Source organism: Lonchura striata, chromosome 15 (assembly GCF_046129695.1).
Source record: "Lonchura striata isolate bLonStr1 chromosome 15, bLonStr1.mat, whole genome shotgun sequence".
NCBI classification, from domain to species: domain Eukaryota; kingdom Metazoa; phylum Chordata; class Aves; order Passeriformes; family Estrildidae; genus Lonchura; species Lonchura striata.
Window position 1 is genome coordinate 138,979 of NC_134617.1, and position 20,487 is coordinate 159,465.

The 20,487-nt window shown below is 39.8% G+C and overlaps 1 protein-coding gene across 3 annotated transcripts; it reads right to left on the bottom strand.

The window, feature by feature from the left end:
* Positions 1–191: 191 nt before the first annotated feature.
* Positions 192–18,881, bottom strand: REEP2 (receptor accessory protein 2). 3 transcript variants are annotated; one of them, XM_077786635.1, is made up of 8 exons: positions 18,740–18,881; positions 18,361–18,433; positions 14,318–14,394; positions 12,764–12,884; positions 12,072–12,185; positions 11,576–11,723; positions 11,134–11,291; positions 192–9,203 (listed from the first exon to the last, which is right to left on the bottom strand). In XM_077786635.1, exons 1-8 carry the CDS (start codon positions 18,769–18,771, stop codon positions 9,129–9,131), a joined length of 798 nt encoding a protein of 265 aa, XP_077642761.1. In that variant the 5' UTR covers positions 18,772–18,881; the 3' UTR covers positions 192–9,128. The 3 variants fall into 3 exon arrangements, with proteins under 3 accessions (XP_077642761.1, XP_021398748.1, XP_077642762.1); XM_021543073.3 differs by having other exon boundaries at positions 11,149–11,291; positions 18,740–18,880; XM_077786636.1 differs by lacking the exons at positions 18,361–18,433; positions 18,740–18,881 and adding an exon at positions 18,055–18,354.
* Between the last annotated feature and the right edge of the window lie 1,606 nt (positions 18,882–20,487).

The following is a 20,487-nucleotide window of genomic DNA, read 5'->3' on the forward strand; positions in this document are numbered from 1 at the left end:
CAACAGTATTTTATTCTGCAGGAACAAAAAGGCCACCTAACAAATACACTTGTGATATGAATCCAAGTACTCAGTTAACAGCTGGGAAGCGGACACAACCTGAGAGTGAGGAACATTTATGTTCCTGTATAATGCCAGGACAAGCCAGATTCCCAAAATTTGCCTTATAGCAGAAATAGCAGGACTCTGTGTTCATTTTCATATATTTATTCATTCAACAATGAAGAGGGGGAAAGGCAGAAGACTAAACACATAAGACATGAAGATAAACTAAAATGATTTAGGAGCAAAATTTGAAAAGATAACAAAACAGCATTTTAAAAAATAATATCCACAGGCACCAATTTCTTGCTATTGGGACATGAGCGGGGAGAAAGGTATGTAAACTCACTAACAAAGAACAAAAAGCCCTACCTTCAACTAATAAATCTACAAGCCTATTCTGATGACACATGTAGATATAAATTCAAAGTATCTGAGACATTTAGCTGTCAAAATAAACTGGAAATAAAAAGTGAATAAATAACCTCCAGAACCTTTCTCCCCCCACCCACATCAATAACTAAACCTTATCACAGCAACTTTTTCTTTAGAGGTGCCATCATAGACCTGTGATCAATTGTCCCTGGGAGTACCACTTACCAGAGAGACCCACATGAGACAGTAGTAAGAAGTAGTGTTCTTAATTTTGTCCTTAGATTATGCCTTTTTGGTCCCATCTTCAGCAACTTGATACAGCCTGAATAAATATAGTAAAATGAGCTTTTCCAAATACTCTTTAACCCCAACAGAAGGGCTGTCTTCCCATGTGTATGACCCTGACTTAGGGAATTTAGCCAGGAAAGCCACTTCTAGTGGAAATGTCAAAACAATTGAGAAGAGAAATAAGGACTAGTTGCCACCCTGTGGAATGAGAGCACATCTGCATTGATAAAACCTTTTGTATTATATTCTGGATAGAAATGGAAGATAAGCAGTGGGGCCTTTAAAATAGGCACTTCAAAAAACAGAATGTTAAAAGATACCTAAGAAGAGTCTGGGTATTAAAGAAAGAACAACACAAGACTTAGGTCTTGTACATTTAAGTCATTATAGTGTAGCAAGTGACCAAACTTAAAGAGTACAAAAATTAGTGACAGAATTCTAACTCCTTCTCCTCTTAGGAAAACTTCATTAACCCAGTCATTTAACACCATTGTGCTTCAGCACATGGGTAAAAACGTGACAGTATCATGATGAGGCATTTTTCAATGTGTGTTTAATTCCAAACTACCCTCTGGTCATCAAACAGACTAAGCAGTATCAGAGACAGGAGACTGCACTATCTGAACCAATTCCATTTGTGTTGGCCTTTTCTCTGCTTTCCCTTTTCAGAGGTAACAGCCTTCCTGCACTACAATGGCTGCATGCATCAGTTACCGTATTCTTGTGGTAAATACAAAATGGTCATAACAGCTGGCTTTTACAAAAACTAAGCTATTAAATGGTGCTTAATTTTATTTAATTCAATATATTCATTGCCCCAAATAAGCAAGCGATAGCAGCAATGTTATATTTTCCATTCAGTTGCTAGTTTCCCCAACAGAGCCTATAAAAAAGGAAAAGCTTGGAAAAAAACCTGTGGTTTGGTTTTGGCTAAACTTATATCAGTACACTTCCTATGAAACCAACATTGAGTGTTGACAGTAGAGAACCTTTGTTAGCTCTATACTGGCAGAGATAAATACACTACATACAAAGCATAGCCACAAAAGCCCATTCCTACCACCCTCAATAATAAGTTAATTTCTAATAACTGTTTGATTCATTACTAATGTTTTGTAGAATGCACTACATGCTCTTAGGATGGGGAATGTCAGGGCAATCCACAACTCGTACTTGAAATTTAGCACCTGCCCAAAAGCACTGTGTTGGTTTACCTAATACTGATCATATGATGGTAAAATAGAATCATATTCAATATATTTTATTCTTCTCGTTTCTTCCCCCGAAGTCTGACATTGAAGAATCCCCAGGACTATTCTAGATTATATTTCCCTTTCCTACAGAAACCTCCTGGTATGTCTTGGATCCTCCTTCAGTCTGCAAATCTCCATCTGTGCTGTTGCAAATAAAAGAATTTTTCAACAATGGAAACATTTCTCAAACGTTGTTACATTATGTTCTAACATCAGCTTTTCCTTGTAAAAATATCAAAATCCCTTGGACCCCTATTATCCCGCATGGTTAACAAATATGAAAAGTCAAATTCATTTTGTGAAATATGTGCACCATGAATTAGGTCATTGACTTTAAAAAATAAAAAACACAACCAAAAATCCAACCAAATCTGTCTGTTCTTCAGAATGCTAACTCTCTGTTGCCATGGTTACAAATTACCATAGTAACATTAGATACATCTGTATTTTTAGATTAAAATGGCTTCTCTTTCCACAGAAAAAAGATTCAACTGAAAGAAAATATCCTCACCAGAAAATACTACTAAAATTCAGAGTATAAGGTAGAGCAACACACACAAATTGGTTAATTGCAAAAGCCGGCAGGGGGAAAGAGGGCTGTGGGGAGGTGGGGGGAATCACAAATATTGCCATTTTCAGAGCTGCTTCCTACAACTAGAAAATGGTTTGAATGTACAACAACAACAACAAAAGTGAGGACAGTTATTCCGTAACAGTATTGTCTCAGCAAGCCTCACAGGATAGTGGCTCAATTAGAATGCCCAGAATAGCCTTTTCAGTCAGATGTTAGCAGCAGTATTATTTCATAGTTCTCCATTAGAGCCCCAACTTGTTTTCCCCCTCACCTCCAAGGAGGACCTTCAGTCATACCTAGGAAATATTGCTGTTCAACGTTCATAAATGAATAAACGAGACGCGTCTCTGCTCTCTGCTTATGCCCTCTAGTGGACAAAATATAATTCACAACCCTCCCAGTGCCGTACTGCCTCTAGGTCAGCACCGTGCTAACGGGCACATGGACGTTAAACTGCTGAGTCAAACCCAAGCATCTCCAATTTGATATTCATTTCAGAAATAAAGTAAGAGAGGAGTCAAAAATAAGGAGTTCATTAATGCAGTGCTTTCCCAAATAAGGCAGCAACATGAATACAGGAAGTTTACAATTCGATGCAAGGTTTGACGATCAGGAAAATTTCTTTCCATTCTATAATTTTAGTCAAATTTTTTGACTTCTTGCTTTTTGGTAAGTTACTAAGCATTACTTGTGATAAAAACTTAGTTCCCTGGTATGTAAAACTTTATATGCTTGCCATCCAGACAACTTTACTCCCAAACCTACTACAAAGACCATGACTGAATGCCATACCTCTTTAAGCCAGTATAGCAATGCATTTCCACTGCTGCCAGAAACGCTTTAGTGTTTTAAGTAGTCTCAGACAGTTATATATTACAGAAGACTTGAGCTTTTACTCCTTTAGTGTTCACTTATTTTTGCATTATTCCCATAAATGTTACTTCTAACATTATTTGGTCAAATCCTGACAGAATGCCCTTATCCAAAGGATCTGCAGTAAGTACATTTTAGCCAGGATCCACTGCAAGAAAAGGGAAATATGTCAAACTATGCTATTTGCAATAGTTGCTTACATTCCACCTGCGAATCTAGCCTTAGGCCTTGTACCAGTTACATGTATCAATCTAGGTCATTGGTTTGAATAACAAAAAAAGGCTAAATTACAGCTCTACTATAGTATATTTCAAGTCTCCACAGTCAGGAAAATGGAAGACAGACCTTGCTTAGGAAGAGTAAACATAAAAACCACAACCAGTTCACAGAACAGGAGCTCAGAAAGAGAGTAAGAAAGTAACAGCTTGCAAGGACCTTTAGGCAAAGATTTTAGGCATATAAATAGCAATGACCTAAATTTATCTGCAAAGTTGCAAAAAAAAAACAAACCCAAAAACCCTACCGATTTGCCACTGCTTCTTTTCACTTCGTATTAGTTTAACTCCTGTAATCATCAGAAATAGAGCACTGGAAATTCTTACATTGAATTGTGGGATTCTACAGATAACTGTGTATATATGAGAGTAACTAAGTCCAGCATTTGGTTCACCCAGAAATGAAGGCTTTGGCAGGGGGCAGAGGGTAGAATTTCCCAGGCAAATGTATCCCCTGAAGCTTCCTGCTAGTGCTTCTCCAGCATAACACATCTACACAAGTGATGAGAGATACTTGATATTCATCTGGTCCTCCCTTCAGATCAGTTGCCTGCTGAGGTAAATCTTTATTGTTCTGAAGGGATGAAAGTTTGAAGAATCTCAGTGTATGTAGCTCAAGTCCAGTCTGAAAGGGATGAGGGGGGCGGGGGGAAGCAAAGCGGGGAGGGAGGGAGGGAGACAGAGACTGACTCCAAGCGAGGAATCTGGCTCAAAAAATAAATCAACCTCTCATCTGTAGAATGTACAGTTTAAGTGTTGCTTGAGGCTCAGAAAGTTAGCAGCATTTACTGGACAACTCTGTACCATACACAGCTCATTTTCTACTCTAATGCTATCTATCTCACAGGACAGGTTCTTAGCTGCCATGCAGTTATTGTCTCCATTTACTGTTAAAACCAACTATTTTCACAATTTACTCTGCATACCTCAAGATCTTTTTTGAGGCCTCTAGGCTTTTTAACAATACCTATAAGAACATAAGAATGAGTTATGTTTATAGTGTCTTGCAACTGAGCCAAATTCCAGATGAAAAGTGACCAGGAAATATTTCTCCTCAGTAAGACTAAAGCACATTCCCATACAGCATATGCATTTCTGCATATGTTATCAGCTCTTAAACATTAAACTCAGCAGACTCCAGACAAGAAATAGCACACTAGAACTGGTCCTGACTGAGTTGCGATATTGAAGAAGATGACCCCCAGAGGCCCCTTCCAACTCTGACGCCTCTATGGTTCTAGAAGCTTGTGTAATTTTGCAGTGCTTTCCTGGTTTTTCACATCTCTGACTTTGCAAGATAACTCACAAACCAGCACCACAAGATGCTTCAGCCAGACAGCACATTACAAACTCCTAGTAGCTAAACCAAGAAAAGCTATAGTACAAACCAGTTACATAGAGATGTGATTCAGCATCTCTCCAGCAAGCAGGAATGTGACAATACAGTGTCCCCATTAGAATACAACTTTTTTTTTCCTCAGATTTCTCTCTTAGGGAACAATCCACACTTTCCGGCATTATATGCAACTTTGGAAAACAGAAAGGAAACATTAGCTCAATTCAACAGCTGCTCTCAAACACACAATGACACTTAACAGTTAAGTTTGTGAGCTACCTTAATACAATGGTATGTGTAGATCAGAGAACCAGCAGAGTTCTCCATCGATATCTTACTTTTTTCCTAAGGCACCAAATTTCCTGCTGATTAAGACGGCACAGAATAAATAGCCATTTCTGGAAAGTTGTGATTCTCTAGAAATCTTGCTTTCCAAGGAAGTATATTGTGAGGGAGTCATACTCCTAACAGGGATGTATAAAAGAAAGCTTTGCACTGAAAAACACAATGAATAGAAATAAATTCACTAAAATGAGAGAAGGTGAAAGCTCCCCAGAACAAGCTTTGCAATTTTAAGAACACCAGCACCCCTCTCTATATATATGCCCGAACTACCAAGGAAATCATTCTAGTCTAAAGGAAATCAGTCCCATAAATGTAAAACTGGAGAACCACAAACTCAATTTTAAAAAACTAGGTAACAATGATGCTTAGGTAAAGTGTAAAGGTTTAAAACCTGACAGCTGTCTTCCCTGTATTTTCACATTTCTTACCCATTATGGAGGATTACTGCCAAACAAGAGAATATTTTTCCCGTTTATGCAACAAATCATTAAGTTTCTCACACAGGAAACCAAATTTCAGAATTTTCTTTTCCAACAGTAGAACACTGACTTGTACTACTACAAAGCATGAAAGTAAAACATTTCTTTTCAAAAGGCAGTCATGGCTTCAACTTTGTATGTCATGATACAGGTATTTTAGGATAACTTTTAGGCACACGAAGTTTGACATACACATACCACCCTCTTCAGCCCTCATGTTCATTTTCTGTTACTGCACTTCTCTCTATGGCCAAGTATATTAGGAAAAGGCTCTAAACATTTACCAAACACAACAGGGTTCTACTGCTAGGTGAAAATTTAAATATTTGCTTAATTGCATGATGAAGCCCACATATGATACTGAAGAGAAACTACATTCCAGCATTTCCTGCTGAAAACACCGAACAGCAGCTGATAAAAGCATTTTATCAAAACGGCACATTCAGCATTCTCATTAACAAGAGAATTTCTATGCAAGACAGTGCATCCAATGCAGAACTTTATCTAGAAACTCACTAAGAGGTCACATGGGTGGTGGTAGATCTGCAGTGGCTTTGATCAAGCAAAGCACAATCTAGCAGTGGCATTTGTACTAGAAGAAGAAAACAGTATTCATGCTAAGACATTGGTCTTGCTCTGGGTAAGTTGTGCTGCTTGACAGCATCAGCTTCATATCACATATTAGATAGTCCCTGACTCTACTGCAGACTCCCTCTTGCAATCAAAAGCCAATTCCCCTGTATAAACAAAAGTCAGAGTAAAACTGAACCATATTTACCCAAGCTAATGACATCAAGCATCAATGTAAAAGCTACTTAGCACAGGCCCCAGCTCAGGAAGACAAAGATAAATCCAAATACCTGAACTGAATCTTCAGAAATTCTTCCTGTGCTTCAAAGCAGAAAAGCTACTACAAATAAAAGGATTCTAGAGAAGATTCTGGAAAGTCGCTCTGTGGGAACCCAGTAATCATAGACTATCAGAGTGCGAAAATCAGCACAAAGGGAGACTTGGCTTCCAAATCAAGTCCCTCACAATGATTTACATAAATAATTTGCTATGCACAATTCTAATATAAAAAAAAATCAAGAAACACAGTCATAGATATACTTGGTACATAGAGAACAATGGTTCTCTCTTGCTCAGTACAGTAAAGTCTAGGACAGCAATTCCGCACAAGTGGATCTTCCACATAACCATGAAAGATTTAATCTGTTTTCTGGAGAGAGGAATTTTCTCTGGAAACAGAAAGTATTCCTGCTTCAGGACACGCATTTGCATGTGCTAGTAAGACAAGAAGTTTGCTAATAAACTAAAAAAGAACAAAATAAGTGGGTTTTTTTAATGAAACACAGACCCAAATCAAGGATTTTCAACTGGCTTCTGGATAAGGCCTTGTGGATAATTCTGGACAAATATTTCTGACAAGATTCAAGTCTCTAACACGGACTGTAAAGTTTAAATTTTTAAGAACTACAAAAAATAGTAAACCAAACTTAATTTGCTTCCTGAAATAACCGGTCAATTCAACAGCAAACAATTTGCCACCAAGACAATGGAAAACAAGAAAAAAATTCAGTCCTAATCTTCAACTTTATAAACTTTTGAAAGGCTATTCTCTAGGACAGAGATACTTATAGAGCATTAGCAGCAGAAGTGTTTTTATACCTTGTCAACAGCAAAATATTGGGCTCTGTGAATAATTCAGTGTCATTTCAGAAATGTGACAGCAAAAGTATGGGATGCAAACACCTGTATGTAGGAGCCAGGTTCCTTTGATAACTAATTTCAGTGAAAATTAAGACCATCAAGTATTCATTCAGCCACCCATGTCTATAATGGTGCACCTTCACTATAGATCTTGATAACAAGAACCCTACTCATAAATTTTCATTGGCTCAGCTGGCATGTGTACAGAGGATCTCTCCTTAACAATGTTCAAGAGACTAGTATGGCTTGGCATTATGCAGATTTTCTCTGCAGCACTACAATTTCCCTCCCACAATACATACTCTACATTCCTTGTAGTTTTCTTTCCCAAGCGTTAAGTATTGCTTGAGTCTCGGGACACTGATAAGCTTGGCACATGTCAGACAGAAAATCTGTGCAACGGTTGCAGCAGGACACATGAAGAGGACAGATTAATCAGTATTAACCAGCACCGAGCCCTAGTGCCTGTTTTTTATCCCCCATAAATGAAATTCTGGAGTTAAAGGAACTCAACTGTTAATAAATTAACTGTTTCAGTTCTCATGTCCTGAGGATTGACTCTCCTAAAGCTGAGAGGTGAGGGCTTATGAAATTCTCACGTATGTCTTTTTTGAGACAAGATTTTCCCCAGACATCTGCTAGAATTTGTCTGAAGTGACAAGCAACACAATTACATGAGTTTGACCACTAAATGCAAAGCGAGTATGCTTGCCATGACCTGCATGAGACCTACGGCATGGGACTCATCTCATTCTATGCTCTCATAGGAGTCAAAGTGAGCTTAGGACCTGAAATAAAATTCAAGCAGTTTCAAAAAGAGCCAAAATTTTAAGAGACGGCAAACTTTCCTTCTCAACAGTAACTCCTACCTACTCCATCATATAATGTGCATGTAATAGCACATTTCCTTAATTAGTTTCTTATTATCTCCCTTCCAGAAAAAATTATCACCTTCCAGAAAAAATCAAATACAAAACCAATCTCTTCATCTTCCAGTATGAGTAGTGGGAGTCTAGCATTAGCCCCCCCATGAGCCAGTCCTTTATGTTCAAAAGCACTCAGCATACATCACTTCAGTTACTTTCTCAAAGGTGATGGACATATCAGGTACGGTCCATTCTTAAGGAATACAACTCATGGTGGGCACTTCTTAACAACACACAGCTGCAGAAGAATACACAGAGCAAGATAAGATATTTTAGAGAGCCACCCACCCTGTGGAACTCCAGTGCCTAGTATTTTTCCAGCTTCTGTGCAATGGATGTCTCCAACCCTAGTCAGTTTTCCCAGCAAAGATTCTCAACTAGAGTTATACAGTGGGAATTCCAAAGCAACTGGCTATGTACAGACATATCAGCATTCCCTCCAACAGAGAGATGAAAAGGAGAAAATTCCTGAGGATTTGTATCCTCTACTCTGCTTTCTGAATCCAAGCCTCCCCCTTGCCTTGGAATGAGCTCTGTAAAGCAGTATCGGTTATGTACAAGAATCTCAGCTCCCTTCCTTTGGAGAGTTTCCCCATAAAAGCGAAAGGCAAATCCCAGGACAGAGACAGGTGCTGCGGTGGGGGAGGTCGCCTTAGGATGACTCGCCAGAAGCAAGAGAGCCAGCAGCTTTCTTCTTAGGGCGGGCTTTTACACTTCTTACCGGAAGCTGAGAAGAAATAAAAAGAGGCATCTTAGGCTAGTTTATTTTAACATCTAAATGTGTAACAGAAAGATGCATGAATGCAGAGTGAAAACAGGACAAAACAACTACAACATGACCCTATTAATGCCATCTATTGTCTCAAAAGGATATTTAACCATTCTTTTTATTTTGCCAATAAACAAATCACTCAACATATCCATAAAATAGCAACCAGGAAAAGGCATTCTAAAACAAGGTATGTACAGTAGTAAAATCAAAGCCAGCTGTCCAAACAAAAGGTTAAACAGAGATATTTCTGACTGGTAACATTCACATAACATTTCACTCTTCTAACTTTTCTGCTTCCTAACTTCCATCACCAGTGCAGTTCTCTGAAAGCTGTAGAAACACCGTGAACTAATTTGCATGCTTTACTTTGGTGTCTTTCCTTCTAGATATTGGTAAGAAGAGCAAATTTATTAATCCATGATGCATTCAGCCCTGGCTGGCAATTTCAGAGATCTCAAAGACCTCCTACAAGTCCGCCATCCGAGGCAAAGATCCAACAATCTGAGCAAAAATGCCAGTACACCTGCAAAGGGCTTTATCAGTACTTCTGTATTCAGAAGAAACAGCATAGAAGAGTTCTTTCTGTCTTTTTACAATTTCACTTTGAGAAGTGCTCACTAGGAAGCTTCCACTCAAAATTTAAGCCTCTTGTTTCCCTGCTCCTGCCTAATACAGAAGACAAGAAAGAAGAGGGGTCAACTCAGAAATAAGCCATAGAAAGGTCCTAGTTAAATTAAAATGCATCTTTGGACACAGCTATCCATTCTTGAAGAAAATCAAAAGCCACCTGGACCTGGTCCTGGGAACTGGGTCTACATGAGCATTAGGTTTGAACCAGGTGAATTCAAGAAACCCCTCCAACCTCAATTATTCTGTGTTTTTTTTTTTTACAAGGAGCACTTAAGCACATGCAAAGGTTGCCCATACTCTGTAAAACCAAGTTAACAGTACAACTTAAAATCATGCCCTTAGCAATTACTTTCCTTCAGACTGTTTCATATTTAGCCTGACTAGCTTGACAATATGAGTCAGTTAAATAGCATTCTTTATCTTAGATAAAAATAATAACATTAGAAGTCCAAGTTGAATCAAGCAAATAGGACCCCAACTTCATAAAAAGGGAGAAGCATTTTATCATGTACAAATCAAACCATAAGAAACACTCAAGCAAGCATGAAGATCTGGAAAGCAGCACCTCAAAAAGAATTTTCTATAAAACACAACTGAAAACACCTGAAAAAAAAATTGCTAAGCTCAAGTGATTCTTGGACACAGCTGCATTTACTTTTCTGTATAGTTTATTTTAATAATAAGAACTCAGGCATCTCATGTCCCATCTGAATGAATGGCTGTAAATAGCTTGGATCATCACATTAACTTAAGGAAACAACTGAACAATCATTAGTTACTCAAACTTTGAAAAAAAATTCCAGGAATGGGGTAGGTGGGGACTGGTGTAATTTCCCATACCTAATGTGTAAAAGTCAAGGGAGGCCTAAGAGGGTACACAACTGCTGCATTTAGATTAAGAGAAAGTGGCTGTCCCAGGGATAAATGTCACTATTATGTATTCTGACTGTAGTAGAAAGGACAGAGGATATTGTCTAGAAAACACATTAAAAATATCTAATGCTCCACCCTTCAATACAAAACCCAAATGAAAGAAAAGCTGGGTTCTGGCTTATGACGGAGGCTTACAGGCATGATAAAAATGTAAAAGCTAGAGACAAGTAGACAACAAGTCCTCTGATGTAGGATTCAACTAGAAAAGACAGTCCAACAAAATTTATATATACAACTTCTAAATGCTGAGACTATAAAGCTAGAGCCTTGCAACCAAGCTCACAAATCAATGTCAGTGCTGGAAATTATCTATACAACTCACTTCAGCTTTCATCACCTTTTTAGGAGTTTTGAGACTCTGGGTACGTTTAGGAAGTTTGTCTCCTGCATCTTCATCTGATGGGTCTGTTCTGGTATCTGATGGGGTTCCATTAGACCGATGTGCCACACTGCTCTCCTCTCCTGAGGAGTAACAGGAAGCTAAGGAACAAGAGCAGAAGTTTTAGCAAATGCTTTTAAAGAATCTCATGAGGCTTAAAATGGCCCATCCTCAAGGAACACATACATAACAGAGAGACCATCCTGAATAATATTATGGGATAAATACAGAGATGTACATTAAATGAAAAGGCTCTAGGGAAGACAATGCAACTTCTCCCAGATAATTTACAATCTTGTACTCCTTTCTGCGACCCAAGGCTCAGGGAAGCTCTCCTGGCTCATCATCAGAGGTCTCATACAATGGCCCAGCAGGTGGTCTGTACCTGAGTCTTCAATAGTTTCCAGAAGACTTGCACCAGAGGGGTGCAGCTGTGGATCACGGCTTCGCATATGCACAGTATCTTCATCTCGAATCATAGTGAGATCCTGCATGCTGAAACTTCGAAGCTTCTCAGACAGAACTCCCTGGCCCTAAGAGGACATAAAATTAGGGTGAAAGGCACCTCACCAAGATCATCTCACATGGAATCATTCATTCAGAAGAAGAGCAAAGGTGCCCTATCCCCCACTAGGGTACTCTGACAAAAACAGAGAAGGGAAAACAACAAGCAAGAGGTTAAGGCAAAATCCACTCCGCTCCCCCTCTACTTTTTCTACGTCAAAGGATAGGATTAACTGCAGGGCAAACTGGAAGGAAGGAAAAGTACATGTCTGCCAAACAAGTACTAGTATCCCTAACAGACCCACAGCACTTAACTGCCGGTACACAAAAATAAACTGCTGAAGAATTAATGAATGTTACAGAAGGCATTGCATTACCTTTGCAGCTGCAGTAACTGCTGCATTGGCAGCAAGGTTTAACCCTCTCTTGCCAACTCGCATCATGGTTTCGTAGCTCTTGTCACAAGCCTGAGTAATGTATTCATCAATTTCCTAGGAATGCAACATGGAACATGGCATTTAGTTGCTCTTATAAACGTGATCAAAGTTTCCCCATCATCACCCTTAAAAACACAAAGCTCATCTGGATATTCTTTCTTTCAAGGCTACTATCATCAGATGTCATTGATCATGTAACTTGAGTTTCTCTGCTAATTACAGAAAGCATGTAAATGCAGCTTTAAAATACCGTATGCTATTTCCAAATTATAACAACTGAAACAAAGCAGTTGCTTATACCAACAAAGTGAAAAAACAGACTGGCTACAAAACATGCTCCTCCTATTGTGATTGAAAAGGCTTAACTACTGACACGTGACTGTAAGGGCTCATGACATGGCTCATGTACTGGGTTAGCCAAACATGCTTTCTAAGCATTAGGCAAACTATTGGCTATACTGCAATCTTCAGTAAGCTGCAGTATGACATCACTGTCGGACACACAATCACTCTACATTCACTAAGGTCAGCACAAGCAAGATTCACTGATTTCAATTTTTATTGTGGCATAACTGAATTAGAAATCAGTCAGTTCCCAGACAGGTCAGTATCTTACAACAACAAGGAAGTACCTTCTCCTTATTGGAAAGCGTTGGGTGCACAAACTTCCTGTAGAGGACACTGGAGCCCTTGGTGTAAGGGGAGAGCAGCCAAATCACAAATGCGATTTTCAGCTCGAAATAAAAGGGAAACCTGAGAGAAAGAGGAAAGAAAAAAAAAAAAAAAAGAAGGAGAGAAAGATGGAGAACTGGAATCAAGATCAGCACAGAGACATATGGAGATAACTAGCAGAAAGCAGCACAGGCAGAAAGAATGTAGGCAAGGTAAAGGCTCAGAAACAAGAGAATCAATTATTCAGGTCGGAAAAGGAGAACCCTTTTTAGAATCCTAGGACATACCTTCTTCGAGTATCATTTAGTCTTTCATCCATAGCCATGAAAACTCCATAAACAGGGCATCTCTCAGCCCTGCAAACACACCAAATTACAATCTGATAGCTACTCTCATAATTTTGAAGTTTCTTCAGACAGCACCCACTGGATGTTAATATTACATTAGTTTCACTTCTCAATTTCCAAAATTTTCAACTATGTACCTCAATAATGTCACATTCCTGCTAAAGCTGACGGCTGTTTCTGAAACTTCCAACAGGTACTCCTCAGACAAGACAAAAAAGCGAGGCCAGTGTAAATGAAAAAGAGCAGGCAGAAGGTATGCCTGTCCTCTCTAACCCTTAACTAATAAAGTCTGTAAATATACAGCAGCAGAGATTGAAACAAGTAAATGCAAATTCTCTACTGACTCAGTAGGAAGAAACTTCTGAAGTTTTCAGAAGTCCTTTATGTGAATAAGCTGAAGTGCTTATACTGTTTCGATCTTTGTCTGCTTTTCAGATTTTATGCAGATAGAAACAAAGCTGCTGAGCACTTTGGTAAGGCATGTATAGTACCTCATGACTCTTCAGAAGATGAAACTCTTGACTAACATTGTTTCAGAGATGTATGCCAAGGTCAAATACTAAAGCAACAAGGCAACTGAAGATACCCTGTTTCAAAGGTTCAGTTGTGAAGCCCTGTAACAATGAATTGTAATTCCCAAGCACGACACAGAACACTGAATGGAGTATGAATCTGCTTCCTTCTATTACAGCCTGTCCCACCCTTCCTAGTGAAAGTGAAGTTCATCATGCAAACCACTCACAGCACCAAATGCATGTGATCTGTTCTTCCACATAAAAAGCAAAACAGCTCCCTTCCTTCTACCATTTTAAGGTGTCTCTTAGACTATCATTTTTCAAACTGTACCACACTAACAGCTTCTCAACAATATTTCAAGTTATGAAAGGATGAAGTGCCTTTTACAGATATTGTGCATTTATCCTAACTTTGCAAGCAAAGGAGTTGAAACAGCTAAGATGGCAGCCACTACACACAGTATCTAGAAACCTGATAACTCTTCACAGGGATTGAAAACTCATAAAGGAGACACAGTTTATTTCCTCAGCATTCTAACACTTCTCCTATCTGCTTAAAAAAGGCAAAAAACCAAAACAAAACACAGCAATAACAAAAAAAAAAAACCCAAAAAAACCAAAAAAAACCACAATGTGCCACTAAGGAACTCACCAAGAAAGAATAATGTCTGTGAGTGTTTCTGCAGTGGTGAAAAAGGCAAACACAATCCAGTACATCATCCACTTCACCTGCAAAAGAGCAGTCACTCAATGGACATACATCAGAACCCAGAAAAAAAGGGAAAAGGTCTTCTCAGTATAAATTACTCATCTCCACACATTAAGACAGATTCAAAAAGAAGGCATATATAATCTGTAATGGACACATACTAAATGGTACATTTTGGTCTGAGAAAACATGTAGGATTACTGTGTTCTAAATAAACACATACAGATACATTGATGAATGCATGCCCTGGAGCAACATTATGGTGCAACAGCGTTAAGGTCCCAAATGACCTATCCAAAAGGATTTATCCATTCACTTTAAGAAGTTACACTCTTCCTTATATCGTGAATGCTATAAAAAATATATATACACGCACATATGCAAAAGTTTAAGTTTCAGCTGCAGTCCTTTATTTTCCTGATGTACATTTTTTCCTTAGGAAAAAAGAAAAACAGCAAGCCAAGAAACATATTATTTTGTGCTAACTCATTAGTAAGCATTCTTTGCCTTAATCATTACTCCCAGAAATCACACAAGCAATTAATTATTCTTTTTAAATAAAGGCTCATTGAGAGAGGTAAAAAAAGCAAAGAACATGCCACATCAACCTAATCATCTTCTTGTTTAAGGTTTAGAGTAGATGTATGTATTATTATGACACATTTGGATGCCTTTTATCTATCGCTCTACTTCCTCATACTCTTACCTGGGGCAGTATTTCTTTCAAGGCACAAAATAATTCCTCTGTAACAAACACAGATGCACACTTCTGTTCTGATAACTGGTTTCTCAGCTACAAGCTAAGAATTCATTCAGCTGACTCCTCAAGAGGAGTCAGCTGAATTATAAGGGAAATTGCTAGTTTTCTATCCTGTTGAGAATTTAAAAAGAATGTAAGTAGAAAATAAATGAAGAGGACATTTTAATTAAAAGCAATTTAACACTCTTAGTGTCATCAAGAATGGGAAAAAAGAACTAAACTGAATCAAGGAAATGACACCTATTAAATCCATACATTAATCAATCTATTAAAATTACATGAACAATTATGTTCATATAATAATGACATGTTGACAATCCTTGTTACAGCAAATACTATAAAAACGGGTATTTCCTCAACCTTGCATGTGTTGGAAAACTTGGTGGTTTGCTCTTGAAAGACCCTCCACAAGGTTCTTATAAAAGAAAATTAATCTGCCTTCAGCTGCTCTAACACAGCGACTGGTTTAGAAGATAATGGTTAGTAATCCAAATTATTTCCACTTCACTCCAAACTCTCTCTTTCACAACAGAAAACAGCAAAAACTTGTATGGCTCTCTCCTGCCTTTTTTTTTTTTCTTGTATCATCAGTTTGGACAAGACTAGGTGTTGTTCAGCTGATCTAAAGCAAGTTTTCAAAAAGAATGATTAAGTCCTTGGTGCAGCAACATGAATCAGCTCTTGTACGAAGAAGTGTATGAATAACGATAAATCTAAGTTTGCAAAAAGGGATCCAAAAGAGTGAGAGAGTTCAGAAAACCTATGCATCAGTAAATCTTACTTCAGCATTAGGCAAAATGAAGGCAATAGTAATAAAAGCAATTAGCAAATAACTACATATATGGAACAAAATGAAGATTAAGGGTTTTTTCCAGAAAAAAAAATTCACCAAGTGTAGCAGAACTCTTAGGTTTCCCTAAGACTGTGCTAGCTAGAGTGCTATCCTTACAGGGCAAGGGTATATGAAGTTTCTAAATAGTTTCTAACAGGTCTATACAAACACTTAAAGAAACAAAATTATCAGGGATAAAAATGAAGGGACTATTGAGGATTAACATTTGGTTTAAAAAAAAGGAAACAAAGGATAAAAGTAAATGGCCACTTTTCACAATGAGGAAAGTTACCAGTGGAATCCCACAGGAATCAGTGTTGAGATCTGTGCTGCTCATCTTCATGAAACATCTGGAAAAGGTTGTGAATAGTAAGATGATCAACTGTTCAGAAGATACTTTTCTATGCAAGAGATTAGGTAGGACTTGATGAAAGAATTCAAAAAAGGATCCTGACTGATCTCTGGCTGACATTTTGTCTCTAAATGGGATTAAATACCAAGTAATGAACTTACAGTGTCTGCTTTTTCTTGGTGAAAACTATTGTATTTACGTATATTAGTAGATGTCACTCAAAAGGGGTCACTGTAGGCAGCCTTAGTGTAAGCTTAGTGCTTATTTTTCACTCTGCTAACAGAATACTTGGGAGTATAAACTGAGAACAGAAAACATTTTTTTGTTACTGTTTAAATAAACTTCACGTTCACATCTTTGATATTGGACACAGGTCTCTTGTCTCTGTCTCCTTCTGGCACCCTTCAACCTATGCTCTAAAGCCAAAGAAAAAAAAGAAGCATGGCTCCTGAACAAACTAGAAGGATCCTACTGTTAGTTTCAGAAGTCCCTGCAGATGTCCAAAAGCTTAAAGAGCAGAAAGCAGATGGGAAGAAGCCCTGTTTTTTTTCTTATGACAGATTGTACAAACACCTTACAAAACTGTGTGTTGAATGAGGCTGCATTTTTTTTTTTTTTCAATTCACTAAAAGGAGTCAGGAGTTATTTGCTGCTCACCCTGATGATGACCAGCTTCAGGTACATATATAGTCTCCCTAACTTGCACCAAGAACCTAAATGAATTCAGCAAATGCAAAAGCATAACTGAAATACAGACTTGACCAACGCTGAAGATGACATGTAAAAAGAAAGAAATTGCTTTTAGGACAATCTGAGTTACTAGAAGTAGTTCACCACAACTGCTCAAAGATTTATCCTGATTTTTTTTTTCATGGTAGTATAGAACAGTAAATTTGCACTGTACTCTGATGCCACTGACAAACTGTTTGTGGTAGCTTTGTCTGTGTCAAGTCAAGCTTCAATACACCATTTTAGCACTAATAGACCTCTAAGACCTTTCTCTACCAACAAACCCTAACCAATGTTGGTTCTTAAGCACTATGAGCAAGCAGTAGTACATAAAAGAGCTAGATTTGAAAATGGGCAGTACAGCATTCAAGTTTTCTGCTGACTTTCCACATGAAGAACAGTTTGAACAGATATATTGCCCCTTCTGCTGTTTTCTCCTGGTTTTCCACTTGTGTTGAGAAGGAAGAAGCGCTTCAAATGTAAGTGAATTAGACAGATGGCAGTCCAGCATCTAACTGCTTATTTCTGATGCAGTCCTCTCAAAGCAAAATAATTAATATGTAAGTTTTAGCAGTTCAAATACATTTTCTTGAACTGCTTTGCTGCAGCAATCCAGACTAACTACTTCAGGAAACCTATACCATTGAATCGCTAAACAAAACCCAAAAATTAATGCAAACAAAACCCAAAAATTAATGCCATGCTTTTCCACATCATAGGTCTTGTCTCAACTGATCCACTTAGAACATCACTTCTGTAAGAAGGCAACACACTACCTTACAAAAAACTCTGGTATTTTAAATATGGTAATTGCAGCAACGGTGTGGACAGCGAGAGGGAAACAGTTCCAGAAAGAAAGGAGAATGAGGTTTTGACCAATATAAAACACTGACTGCAAGCAAAGTTGATAGGAAGCCACAAACCAAGCAGGATTATTCAACCCTTTGGAAGAAAACAAAAGTAGCACTGAAAAAGCAGTAAATGACAAAAAGTAAGGATAAAGTTACAAGAAAGAGCTTGTTCTGGAGTTTCATATGCTTCCAGACTGCAGTGTTTCCCCCACTTTGCCTTCCTCACTCAGCATCTCCTGAGAAAATACAGCCCACATTTACGGGTTGAAACCTCCCATTTCAGTAAGCACCCATCCTTGGCAGCTTTTCCAGAGACGACTGGAGCTGCTGCTCGGGCGGCCTGGCTGACCCGAGCCCCTTGCCGAGCCAGAGTGCCATCGTCCCGGGGGCAGGCCGGGGGCTTGCGAGGCGGCCGCGAAGGACGAGGCGGGCGCTGCGTCGGCACAGCGAGCCCGTACTCACATATTCCTTTACGTTTTTCGTCTTCACGGCCTTGTAGGAGGAGTACGCGGGGTAGAGGGTGCCGAAAATCAGCCTACAAGAAGAACAGATCCCTCAGCGCCTTGCGACGCCCCGCACCGTCCCCGGCCGCAGAGGCGGGCGCTCCCCCCGGGATGCCGGTGCCGGCGTGATGCCGGTCTCCGGGCGGGGCTCAGCACCGCGGCACCGCCCTGGGCCGCAGCAGCCCGCGCCAACCCGCCCGCCTGCGGCCGCAGCCGACCCTGCCCGGGCGTGGGGCCCCACGGGGCAGCACTGACTCCACCGGCAGAGCCCCGCTCTGCGCCGCGGCCCCCGAGGGACCACCGGGGAAGGGCCCCGCGCCCCGGCCGCACGCACTCACACCACGAGGCGGGAGATTATCCAGGAGACCATGTCGGCACCGGGTGCGGCTCAGGGCCGAGCAGCGGCGAGAGGCGGCTCTTACAGGGCAGGTTCCTGCAGCAAGCGCAGCTCCGCCCCGCGTGCTCGCATGGGAGGAGCCGACGCGGCGGAGGGAGGGGCCGCAAGGCCCCGAGCATCCCAGCCGCGCTGCGGAGCCCCGCGAGTCGTGCTGCTCGGCCCCGCGGGGGGAAAGCCCCACGTCCCCCCGCACCGAGTCAGGAGGTGCGGCGAGAAGCCGGGAACGGAGCCGCGCCAGCGGAACGGCAGCAGCGAAGTAGACAAGTGGCGTTGCTGGAACGATGGCAGAGAAGCAACATGCGCAATGTGAGGAAAATTACAGGAGAGTGCTGAATTGAGGTCACTGGCACTTGGGAGGAGAGAGTAAGAGAGACCACAGAAAAAGCCACCTTCCCTCCAGTTGCCTCCTCCAGAGAAATCAAGGCAACATCTATTACATGCTGCAAACAGGGTAGTTAAGTGTAAAAGCGTTTCAGAGTTCCACCATTCCGAGTTTCACCCAAAACAAAACTCAACTAGCTGATACTGACATTTGCGTTATCAAACCAGAAGAATAAAGGCTGTTACTTCTAGTTTCCAGGTAATTTCAGTGTTGCCAGATACTCTTTCTCGAAAGCTGAGAAGTCTAGGATTCCTTTGTTAACTACAGAAACAAGGCTGAACTGTATACGTGTGAGGATATCCTTAATGCAGGGTGGGAAATGTGTATAAATGTGTATACTTAAGCATACTGGAGTACCGGAAACTGTTGTATTTTAACAGCTCACCAAGGAATACTGTTAAAAGAATCTTCTTCCTCAGTCAATGCCAGAGTTCATTACTGGGTACCTGGAAGCCTGTATGTATATTACAGTCAAGGATTGATTAGGCCCTGTACACAGATATCTGAATCACACTGAGATAATCATTACATAAGTTGGTTTTTAATGAAAAAAAAAAATCGTTGCTAGAAATATACCATGCTTCTTCAGCTAACAAAAAACCAAAACCAAAACAAAAAACCGAATCAAAAAAACCCAAAAAGAACTCAACCAACCAAACCCCAAACCTCAACCAAACAAACCCCAAAAAACCCCCACAAAAAAACCCACCACTAAAAACCAGAAAAAAATAAACCCCACCCTCCCCTCCCCCCCCACAAAAAAAAAAAAAAAAATCCCACAAAAATCCCAACCAACCAACCAAAACAAAACCCGAAGGAAGGCACTATGGCAAAGTCTCATTAGTTGCCGATAGTTGCTGAAGAGCGTTTATGAAAAGGAATGAGACCAAGGAAAGAGTCAGAACAAAAGCAAAGAACTGTTTGGGAAGAATTTTCTCACGAATGCATGAAGTTCAGTGTAATGAGCAATGATGACAAATACAAAACATTGACAACTTCCCATTACATGCAAGAGATGAAAACACAAATGTCTCTACAGACCATGACAAAGAACATTTTGTCACAGTCTGCTTTTGGATATGAATGGCCACAAAATTATTACATAAGGGACTGCACAATTTACACCACTGATGGCATAACTGACCTACTAATAGGATAAAAGGAATCTGCTTTCACCACCAAATAACACGCAAAACCTTCAATAAAATGACTACATTTCTGACTGCATCAGTTTCCTATCAGTGACCAACGCAGCAACAGGTCTGTTCCTTGAGTAGTTTGCTCATGCTTGGGTGAGTGGGAGAAAC

Excerpts from the sequence above, each read along its gene's own strand:
- REEP2 (XM_077786635.1), bottom strand. The coding sequence starts at position 18,771 with ATGGTCTCCTGGATAATCTCCCGCCTCGTGGT. Across the intron at positions 12,885-14,317 it reads ACAGACATTATTCTTTCTTG|GTTTCCCTTTTATTTCGAGC; the intron begins GTGAGTTCCTTA and ends TCTTTCTCTCAG. Across the intron at positions 11,292-11,575 it reads GGAAACTATTGAAGACTCAG|CTTCCTGTTACTCCTCAGGA; the intron begins GTACAGACCACC and ends CTTGTTCCTTAG.